Here is a 12023-nt window from a genome sequence, read left to right as displayed (position 1 = left end):
CATCAGTGGAACTAAGAAAGTAGAGGCAATTCTAGATTATCCGAAACATAAGAATGCAACCAAAATTAGAAGCTTCTTTGGATTACTAGGCTATTAGCTGAAATTTGTCGAGGGCTTCTCTTCAGTAGTCGTATCACCAATGAGACTCGCACAAAAGAACTATGAATTCAACTGAAGATAAAGATGTGAAAGAGCTTTCAAACATTAAAGGAGAAGCTAGCACCTAAACCAATGTTGGTATTATCTACTGAGGACAAGGATTTTACCATCTACAGCGAAGTATCAAAGAAAGATCTCAGAGGCGTACTCATGAAAGACAGGCTAGTCAACTAAAGCCGCATGAGCAAAACTACCCTACTCACGATCTCTAGTTGGCAGCAGTGATTTTGCTTTGAAAATTTGAAGACACTATCTCTACGATGCCAAGTGTGAAGTATTCACTCACTGGCCACAAAGTTTCGATTATTTGTTCATTCAAAAAGAATTAAAAATGAGACAATGACGGTGGATAAAGTTACTCAAAGAATGTGACTTGACAATAAGCTACCACGCCAGCAAGGCAAATAAGGTAGCCAATACTTTGAGTCAAACATAGGTAAGATAACCCTAGCATCACTCTCTGTGCAATCATGTCTTCTAGAAGCAGTCAAGCTAAATCAGAGTCGAGACATGACACTAGAGAAGTTCAAAGAACAAGCCAAGGAAATACAGTCGTCAGATTTTCAAGTGGGCCCAGACAAAATCTTGGGGATGAGAGGACGATTGTGTGAGCCAGACATCGACAATCTTATATAAGAAGTGATGTTAGAGGCGCATAAGTCAACATTCCAGATCTATACCATCAGTACAAAGATGTATAGAGATTTGAAAAAAAAAAAAAGTTTCTGGCAAAACAGAATAAAAATAGATGTCGCCGAGTTTATATTTAAGTGACAAGTATGCCAACAAGTGAAAGTCGATCATTAGCGACATGGAGAATTACTGCAACAGTTAGAATCCCAGAATGGAAATGAGAACATATTTCCATGGATTTCGTAGTAGAATTTCCAAAGTCAATACAGATTCAAGACGGGATATGGATAATCGTAGATAGACTCACAAAATCTACGTACTTTCCACTCGTTCGAAGGAATTATAATATTGACAAGTTGGCTACTCTATACGTGGATAACATTATGCGGCTACATGGTATGCCAGCAATCATAATGTCGGATAGATATCCAAGATTTGTGTAACGTTTGTGGTAGAGCTTTCAAGAAGCCATGAGAACAAAAGTCACTCTTAATACGGCTTATCGTCCTTAAAATGATGGTCAAACAAAGAGAATGATTCAAATCCTAGAGGGTTTGATAAGGGCATGTGCCATAGACTTCAGTAGTAATTGAAGTGAACATATACCCCTGATAGAATTCGCCTACAATAACAGTTATCCCGTCAATATTGGAATGACTCCAGTTGAAGCCTTTACGGACGGAAGTGTCGATCACCACTGTATTGGGACAAAATAAAGGAGACATCCATAACAGGCCAGAACTATTCCAAGCGACAATGGAAAAATTGGCCATTATCAAAGACATACTCAAGGCTGCATAGGACCAGCAAAAGAGTTAGTCTGATCTTAAAAGAAGACAAGTGGAATTCACATTGGGTGAACACCTTATATAAGGGTCTCACTGATGAAAGAATCATTAGATTCAGTAAAGTTGAAAAAGTGAATCCTTAGTACATAGAACCATTCAAAATTCTGGAGAGATTGGAACATTGGCTTACAGAATAGAATTGCCATCAGATATGTGTAGAATCCGCAATGTATTCCACAAGTCCAAACTAAGGAAATACATCCCGAACCCAAGTAATGTTGTGGAAATTATACTGCTCATGATCAAATGTAACTTGAGGAAAGAGCAGAAATATGAAGTTGTCTCTATTCATATTGTGGACATCAAATACCAAATACTGAGACAACGTATCATTCCCTACGTCAAGGTGCAATGGTCAAACCACACAGAACGAGAAAACTACTTGAGAGTTTGAAGAAAAAATATGCAAGCAATATCCCTACCATTTCGAAAGTCAAGCCGACTCAAGTTTCGAGGACGAAACTTATAATAAGAAGGGAGGGATGTGAGAACCTAAATTTTTGGGCATGCAATTAATTAAATATAGACATGTATGAGAATTTATTTTCGAGTTATAATAAAATTCGAAAATATTAAATAATACATGGTATTGAAAATTCCAAGCCAATAAATACATGAAATTCAAAATTCAGTACAAATCATGTATTAATTTCGAAACAAGGCTGGATATCAATCAAATTGGAAGGAAATATTACATACAAGGCAGCTTTTCTCAGCAAGGAAGCATATCAATATTTGTGGAAGGAGCATCTCCAAATTTTGGAAGGAAAATCAATCGGTTTATGGTAGGATTCTTACCCAGCACCTATAAATACCCCCTAAGCCTTTGAAATTTTCACCCCTCATTTTAGCAAGCAATTTTCGAAATTGCTCTCACAAGTGCTCCAAAGAATTTTCGAAATTTTCTCCCAAAAATTCTGCACGAGTCATCAAAATTCTTTCAAAGTTCAGAAATTCGTTTCTCTCGTTCGGGTGCTCGGAATCCGATCTCCACCGTTCAGAATATGATTCCATATGTTTTGAATAACATATCCAAATTTCAACAAAATCCAACGGTTAGTTTTTTGTTTATAGCCTTTGAAAGAAAACTGCTCAGATTTTAGGCGGGAATTCAGCATACCTACGGTTTTTCTGTATGAACAGGCCTAAACGACTTCCAAACCCGATCTTCACCGTTCATAATATATTTAACGTACTTGTGAACGTACTGTAAAATTTTGAGTCCGATCCAACGGTGAAATAAGGCGCAGTGAATTTTTCAAAGACGGCTGATTTTCCCGTAGATGTGCTGCTGCGTCTTCGAGGGGTTGGTTGCATGGTTCTTCTATAGTTTCAGAGTTCTTCACGTTTTCTTCCAGTCTAAGGTAAGTAGGCTTGTTTTAAAGATTAAACTTTCGTTTATGCATATTTATTTCGTGTGTTTTTGAAAATACGATCGAGTACATGTTCTTTTCCTACTCCTTCTTGTGTTGTTGTCATTCGTTTTTAAGCACTGTGAGGAGTCGACTGTATATGGGTGGGAATCCCAACCATGACGTACCCTTACGCGGTGATGGATATAACCGCTATACGGCCTCGCCCCCTTAGAGGAGTAAAAATTAGGGACTGATATCAGTAAACAATAGAAAGTGGATGAATCTCAGTGCTGGTAAATGTTATGCATGTGATATGAATGATGTTATATAAGTGCAAGTCATGTGATTTTCGAAATTATGCATGTTGTTATATTGTGCTCGAACGGCCCCCGCTTGCTGAGTGACGACCATATCACTCACCCCTTACTTTACTCTCCCCAGATAAATCAGAAAAGAAAATGAGGAGGATGAGCAAGACCAGTTTTGGGGCTGATAATAAGATGATTCAAGAAGTTTATTTTAGTTTTGGCTTAGTAAGTTGTAAAAGTTTCCGCATATTATTTTTATCATTTTAAGAATCTACGTTGTAAAGACAATCTTTTGATTGATTATGAGTAATAAACTGGTTTTTGGTTTATACTGTACTACGAGGCTTGTTGTTTTCAATTGTGTGGTTGTAAAACAACGCCGGTGTCAACTAACCCCGGTCTCGGGGCGTGACAATATCAACAACAAAATAACCTGCATTCACGGTTAAATTCTAGGACGGAGGGTGGTAATAGCCATTGTTTCCAAAAATGAAAGACTAATTAGGTTTTTCACAAGGATCACATGCTATTAGCCTCATTAGGATTTTAAATCTTTTAAATTAAATTTTGAAAGGACTGTTGAGCATAAACTTACAGGAAAATAATATATTGAGTATGTATCAGAAGTTTAGTGTTATGCTAAGGTGTTGACAACACCAGCGCACAACATGACATCGGAAATTAACGTTTAATAAGCAGATATAAATGCGATGAATAAGAAGAGACCAGAATTAAATTATGCACAAGTACGAATACTTATGCGATGCCTCATGTCAAGAAATTCAATAGAAAACATGTAATCAGGTTACACCAACCAATACTAGTGAAACAATCAAACACTAAATTTTTTGACACACCAAGGAATTAAATATCAACCAATAATTTAACATTAAAACCAATATGCATAAACTAAAATCAGAAACACCAAGAACTCGACGATCAACACTCAGAGTCAGTGTTTGTTCTTCAAGAGTTGGCAACACCAATCAGCATCACGTGGCTACGCGAAACAATCACTTAAATTCTTCGTGTAAATCTTCAACACCGAACTAGGTTTATCAAAGCTTTATGCACTACTGATATTACTTCCTCTCTCCAATCTCTTATATATATTGGTATCGGTTCTTCACCTAGATCTTCATAGATCCTCCTGTATCTATCAACAAGGATACCAGTGTTTAAATAGAATCAAACTTTACACAAGGTATAGTATATCTTATAGATAAGTTCCCAAAGTATATTGAATAATTCCCAAAAATAGGATTATCTATATTTAAGGAAACAAAGAAATAAATTAGTCTAGAAATACAAACAATAAAAATAATAATTGAATTTGAAATTGAATTAGGAATACACGATTCCTTTCAAATTTCTTCATGTTATTGTATAGTTCACTATTTGATAAAATATTTAATCTCGAAATTTCCTGCAATACTTACATATGTATATGTTACTATGCACATATTCATATTTTTTCTATTAATTATTCCAATTCTAGTTCCTATTATTTTACAAATTAAACTTAATGATGAAAATGGAGCAGGATGATGCGAGAGCGAGAATGCCTTCCTCATCCCCCGAATCTAAAACTCAACATCATCTCCACATCAAACCTTTTCTCTTTTTTCTTTTTTCTTTTTTTTTTTTTCTAATTTGTGACTCTTCATCCTCGTCCTTGTGAAAACACAAATTTTTGTAAAAAAAAACCTAACAATTTCAGAATAGCTACTGAACTCAAGAGATGATTTCAGCATGGCCAAAGTAAACAGTCAAGATTCAGCAGCCGAGGGAGTTCATCACCGCGAAGTTTTTGAGGACCATTTCAGCAGACTATCCCGACAGTCACATGTTGTTACAAACTTGTAACTGATCCACTAACTTGAAATCATGGTAGATAATGATAGATTCTAGCCATTAAATAACAGATGAATTTCTGAGTTAGTGTTACTCAAAATATGTGACACATCACCTAAATTTCGAAGCAAAGAACAACCTTATTTTCGAGAAGCATTTCAGTAGCGAGGACAAAAACCATTGTAGACTTCAACCAAAACCTTATTAAGATTATTACATAAGTGGGCTTTCTGTTGTAATTCGTATAATTTGATTTAAAATAGACCAGTACATATTGTATATATTTAAAGTCTGATTTTTGAATTCTGTATATTTGAAACAATGAAATTTATTAACAAATGGTAGTGATATATATTCTATTGATTCTTGCATCACCCCTTAAAGGTTAAATATAGGGGACTAATATCAGTTAGCCATGAAATTCGTAATATGTTCAATGCATAAAATGATACATGTTATTCCGAATATATGCTTTTATGTTCTGAATACACACACACACACACAAGATTTTGATTAAAAATCAGTTTTAAAGGCCGGGAGGATTCATTCATTTACTGAGTGAGGACTATATCACTTACTACTCATGATTCTCATATAAGAACAAAGCATAGATCAAGGAAGATGAACAAATTCAGTTCATTGGCTGGTGAATAAGATTATACTATATCTGTTGTGTTGGAACTTTTCAAGTTCGCAATCTTGATTTTGATGATAACAAAACTTGTTAATGGTGTTACTAATGATCTACCTTAGTGTGCAGCATCTAGGATTACTCACGAGATGTTTACTTCGCAAAACTAAAGACTCAACTGATCGCACGAATTGAATCAGTCTAACTGATTATATCAATTGAGCAGTCCAGCTGATTGTCCAGTTGATAGGTGATTCAGCAGGAAAACCTCAGAAGCCTGGCCAGCCGAAGGAGTGTTCAATTGATGAAGAAACCCAACTGATCAGTCCAACTGAACAAATGTGAAATCAATTCAACTGACGAGTCAACTGATTTCATCAGCCCAACTGGAAGATCAGTTCAACTGACCAGTTCGAAGTATCAGTTAGAATCCTTCAGTTATGGATGAAGACAAACTCTTTCAAGTGAAATCCAGCTCTACGTGAAGGTACAAAGCCATTATCCAGTCAAAGGACAATAATGGACGTTGCATCAGTGCATTAAAGACAAAACGTTTCAGAAAGACAGTCGAAAAGTCGAGACACAAAGTCCAAGAAACGAATTCAAGATGCAACGGATACAATGAATGAGTCTCACTGTACGATCAAGTTTTCCCACCTATATAAAGAGAAGATCAGTGAAGACTTAAACAAGAGAGACAACACAAGAGAGAAAAGAAATGGGCACGCTTCAAAGTCATATCAGCTTAAGAGAAGCATTCAGCCCAGTCGAGAGAACTCTTCACAGATAAATTAGCTTAGATTAGAAGCGTATTTCCCTCAGTATGTGAGAACATCCTGTTCAGTTCTCACACACACAAACACTCTCTACCACTCAAATACAGTCTTGCACAAAGACGTTAAACTTGTGTATGTAGTCCTTCTCACATAGACATTAAAGAAGTGTTGACTGGAAGGTGTTGCCTTCAGTCTAAGTCTAGGAGTTCAGTGTAGGCAGTGAGTAAATCCTAGCTGAGTGGGTTTGTACAAGTGTTTGTATAAATCAAAGTCTTCTAGTGGCTCCTACCCGAGGCGGTAGAAGGGGTGACGTAGGAGCAGTTGAAGTCTCCGAACATCCATAAACATATCTTGTGTATTTAACTGTTTAACTATTGCTTTTTAATTGTTTGGATCAGTTAGAGTATCCATCAATTCAGTTGCCACCATAACTGAACTGATAAATGCAAAAACTAATCTGTCATCTTTCGGTTATTCTGTTTACATAAGATAAAATGCTTTCTAATATAACAGTCTTCTTCACGAAGGATTACTTCGAGTTTCTTCCGCTTGGTTTTTAACCAAACTCGATTTAATTAATCGGTGTTGATATTCTTAGAACATATTTTGTTTAAAGCATCCGAAAGAATGCTCAGCAAACGGTCCTTCAATTGGTATCAGAGCAGGTTGTTCTAAGAAGAACATTTGAAGAAAACTGTGTTTTAAAAATCTTACATTAAAATAGTGTTAAAAGCTATTTAAAAGTATCTCATACGATTTTCAAAACTATTTGAAAATATTTATATGTCGCTTTTTGATAAAGAGTTGAGAGGATTGGTTCTGCGACTAATATTGTAGCCACTTCTTTAGACTCTTTACTTAGGGGTTTTAATTAGTCTGCAGGAGACTGAGAACCATCTGCAAAGATGCACAGCTAAATTGCTCCTTGAACAAGTCTTCTGTTACAAGCCTACCAGGTCAGCTGTTCTTCAGACGAAACTCACCCATGCTGGGATGTTGGATGATTAAAATCACCAGCTACATTCCAGTTGAGTTTAGTCAGAGTCTGCTCGACCAGTTAGTCTGCTCGACCAGTTAGTCTGCTAAGAAGTCAAGTTCAAGCAGTTTAACTCGTTTATCTAGCAACCGGTTGATGGTATATCCAGTTCTGTCACACAAACCATTAAATTGACTAATGAGATAATCACATAAGAGTTTTGTGTAATTATGATGACGTGGTCCTTTGATTCTCTCCCACAACGGAAACACACATAATTTATACTTAGCTTCTACAAAATGTGAAACATGTCAAAATATAGATGTCTAGTTTCAAACTTTTTAAGTTTAAGCGAGATTGTTAAAAGTTTAAACGCAATTTTTTTAATTTTAATTAATTTAAGTCAAATAATATATAAAATGATATAATTACCATAAATTTAAGGTTAAATGAATAAAATTTCAAGTTCTAAACAACATAAAATTATTAAAATTGTAGTAATTAATGGTTTCCTACAATCTACAAAATAATATCATAAAAATAAGCTCTTATCAATTAGTATAAAAATATTCATTAAGAAAAATAAATAATTCTTGTGTTCACTTAATCAAACCAAGTATATTAAAATTTAAATGAAATACAACTTAATCGAGCTTTTTAGAACATCGACTTGTACACAATTACTCATAGAGTAGCTACTAAAAAAACTCACACAGTAAATACGAGAGCATGGTGCGGTTGTTCGGGTGCTGAAACCAACCCGACCCAACCAGGTACTTTCGGGTTAAAATTGAGTGAATCCGATTTGGCCCAAACCCGTGGGTCCAAAATCCATAAATATGGTTGACTTTAGCTACCCCTCTAGTTTCTATGGTCGGTTCGATGCAAGCAGCCATTTCCACAAAATTTCTTCAGGCAAGATCGTTACCCTTGTTCTTCTCAAGCTCCCTTTTCGGACCTTCCCTAGGTGCGCTGGATTTTAACAGATTATACTGTTACTGGGTTTTCTTTTATTTGTTTCTCCTTCTCGTGTCTAAATTTTGAATAAATGTTTACTTGAGTATATGTGTATTTGAAGGTGTGCGAAAGTTGAAAACTTTGACCTCATTACAACGCAGGAGGGACAATGGAGAGTTCCGTGTAAAAGGGATGGCTTGGAGTTTGGAGAAATGTGATGGGAATGGTATGGAGATTGGTGAGTTGGGTGTGTTGCGTCCGGCGACGGAGGATTATGCGGAAGAGGCCATTAAAGCTGTAAAGGCTGGGAAAGTGATTGCTGTTCCCACTGATACCATTTATGGTTTTGCTTGTGATGCTTGGTATGTTCTTTACTCTGAATTTTTCTTGTATTTACAGAGTAGAGGTTTGTGTAGTCAGCCCCAGGGAGCAAGTGTCAAACATTATGTGTAATATAGTACATATTTTGATTATGATACGTGTAGTGCTTGAGATAATGTGGAAAAGAACGTTGATACAAGTTGACTATGAAGCAAGTTTTTGCCTCTATGTGATTGTGATTATTATGATAGCTTCATTGCTCTTGAAATTTGATTGTAGATTAAGAAGGCGATTGTCCATGTTTGTTTCTGCCCATTAAGATGGCATTCTTCTATAAAGTATAGTATTAAATGTGGTGATATCAAGGCTTATTGTTGTGTATCGGCCTAGTGCAGCTCCATGGATGCAGTGAATCGGATTTATGAAATTAAAGGTCGTAAGTACACAAGTCCTCTGGCAATTTGTGTTGGTGATGTTATGGACATACAACACTTTGCTGTCACCGATCATTTGCCTCATGGGTTGCTTAACTCTCTTCTTCCTGGACCTGTGACACTGGTGTTAAGACGAGGTTTGTAAAGCTCATTAGCTTCTTGTTTTAATTATTGTAATGAATTGACCTCTTGGTCATGATATTGTTTCACTCTTTTCGGCAACAGCGAGTTAACCAGTTAGATTTTGTAAATTGGAAATGCTGTTGGCATTAAATCACTTACATTCTCGATTTGGTTGCTTTCCCTATATCACCTATAACATTCTTTACGGTGAATAGATCATATTCGCTATGTTTATAGTTGGTGCAGTGTAAAGCTTTATGTTGACATATTGCAGGGGAGTCGAGCATCCTTGAGAAATCATTAAACCCTGGTTTGGAAAGCATAGGTGTTCGAGTCCCTGACTACAACTTCATCAGATTAATTGCCCGTGGTTCCAGAAGTGCATTGGCCTTGACAAGTGCGAACCTTAGTGGGCAGCCTAGCAGTCTAGATATTAAGGATTTCGAGAATCTCTGGAAGCACTGTGCATACATCTACGATGATGGTGTTATTCATCTGATCGTGCTGGATCAACAATTGTAGATCTCACGGAGCCTGGAAAGTACAAGATTCTAAGGCCTGGGAGGTAAACATCAAAATATATATGAATCTTTTTTCATGAACATAAGAAGAGATCTCATCAGACATTATTACAACTAAGAGAATTTTTCATCAAATATGTAAAGCAGCTTGTTAAAAAAAAAAATTCTACATTAATCTAGGTGATCCAAATATGTATAAACCAACTCGTTAGAGTTTCCAACTCTTCTTATCATTTACTCATCCATGAGGTAATATTAGTTCTGGGAATAAAAATAACTCGGAAGCCCCTTCTAAAGGAACTATAAGAGACTTCCACTTCCATTTCCACATGATTTATGCAATTTTTGTTCTCATGCTATCTGCCTAATGGATGTGTATGCCTTAATTATTTTGCTTTTTCTTGGACAAAAATTCTGTCGTTTGGCCTTTATTTGCTTTCGAGAACCTACAAAAGTTTGTATGACTTACTAGGATTAGAAAGAAACCTGTTTTGGTATTTTTTTGGTAATCAAGTCTGCTAATGTCTCAAAGATAATAAAATGCAGTTAATGAACTAACGTTGAGCTTCCTGTTGAATGTACCGATATGGTAGAAAGTTGAATTTTTGATCAAACATTAAATTCTGTAAATCTATCAGACTTTTGTTTTATCATTGAAGGTTCATCACATCCTAATCAAGAAAATATATTTCCTTTCATTTATTTTTTCGGTCGAATCACCCCTACACGAAGAACTGTATTTTGCATTGACGCTGACAAAGATATGTCGAAAACTGAGATTACAGTATAATTTTTGCTACTTGCTCTTCCGAATATATTTATTCTAAGGTTTTGTTCGTGTGTTTTCCAAAGCTCATGCACTTTTGTATTTTGTCTTGGCAGTGCAGAGGAAGAGACCATCAGAATACTTGAGAGGCACGATCTAGTAGCAAATGCCAACGCCACGTGACAACTCCTGATTTATTACATGACCAGTATTGTATTCAGCTAAGCTCGTGGATGCGTTTCTTGCATTTTGTACCATAGATGCTGTTTTTTCCCATTCACATTGTTAGCTTGTTGTAGCCCTGAACTGGCCTTTCCACATAACAAAGTAAGGAAAGAACCTTCTTTCTTCATTTAACCGCAGATTTTGGATTCCGGTTGTTGTATTTGCTTGTTTATTGTTCAAATATAAAACAGCTATTGGTCTATTTTTATCCATCCGAGCTTTTAAAACTAGTGCCGTTCTAGTTCTTAAAGTGAAACTAAACGTAGATTAAGCGTAAACTTAGATTAAACACAGTGATTTGGCCATCAAATGAACTTAACGCATATCTTTTAGTTTTGACATTGATATTAAAATAATTTAATATTCTCGTTATAAAATGAAATATTAAAAATTTTGTATTGACTCCAAACAATCCGAAATTCATTCCACAAAAAAATTATGGCTTTATTTTTTTTCCTCCAAATAAATTTGATCAAGAGTTTGTTTTGAAAGCACAGGAGATTAATCGGTAGATGAAAAGGAAAAAATTAAATAGTACTCGATCATTTCAACAATAAATATTTATGCGAAATAAGATCACAATTAATTTATGTATAGAATAAAGCCCAATATGTTAGTTAATAAAATATATTAATAATATTATTCCGGATCGAGTCGGGTGGAGAATCTCATGGGGAAGAGGTTTTATTCCCTATCCCTTCCCCGATATTAATCGGAATGGGAAAAATCCCGACAATTCGGGTCGAAAAAATGTCGAGTCGAGATTTTTTCGAGACGAGAATGAAACGAGATTTGGTATGGCCTGGATTTTGAGAATTTTTTTCCAGCACTAAAATCAAGAGATCATTTAAAGGACAATAATCTCAAAAATCTTTATTTGATACATAAAAAAAAATTTGTGTCACCTTCTATTCAGTTGGGATGCCAAGAATTGTGTCACCGCTTCAGCCGCTGCACGAACGACGATCTCTTCCAACATGGTTCTCATTGCCTCCTAAGTGATTCGCATCCCTGGTGGTGGCTGGGTCATGGGAGGCGATCGTCCACCATCATTAGTATCGTGAGAGGGCTAAGGTTGGATAGGTTCATTCTCAATGATGAGGTAATGGTTTCCCATGGAAAGCAACAAACTGTTG

The 12023-nt window shown here is 35.9% G+C and overlaps 1 protein-coding gene across 1 annotated transcript; it reads left to right on the top strand.

The window, feature by feature from the left end:
• Nucleotides 1–8277: 8277 nt before the first annotated feature.
• Nucleotides 8278–11095, top strand: LOC142555132 (uncharacterized). The gene is given in 6 exon segments (XM_075665829.1): nucleotides 8278–8507; nucleotides 8659–8859; nucleotides 9214–9389; nucleotides 9650–9865; nucleotides 9868–9940; nucleotides 10779–11095. Coding segments are annotated over 6 exon segments (861 nt in total). The 5' UTR covers nucleotides 8278–8379; the 3' UTR covers nucleotides 10846–11095.
• Nucleotides 11096–12023: the final 928 nt, after the last annotated feature.

The sequence above is a fragment of the Primulina tabacum genome, chromosome 9 (genome assembly GCF_025594145.1).
Source record: "Primulina tabacum isolate GXHZ01 chromosome 9, ASM2559414v2, whole genome shotgun sequence".
NCBI lineage: Eukaryota > Viridiplantae > Streptophyta > Magnoliopsida > Lamiales > Gesneriaceae > Primulina > Primulina tabacum.
This window is presented reverse-complemented; position numbering and strand designations above follow the sequence as displayed.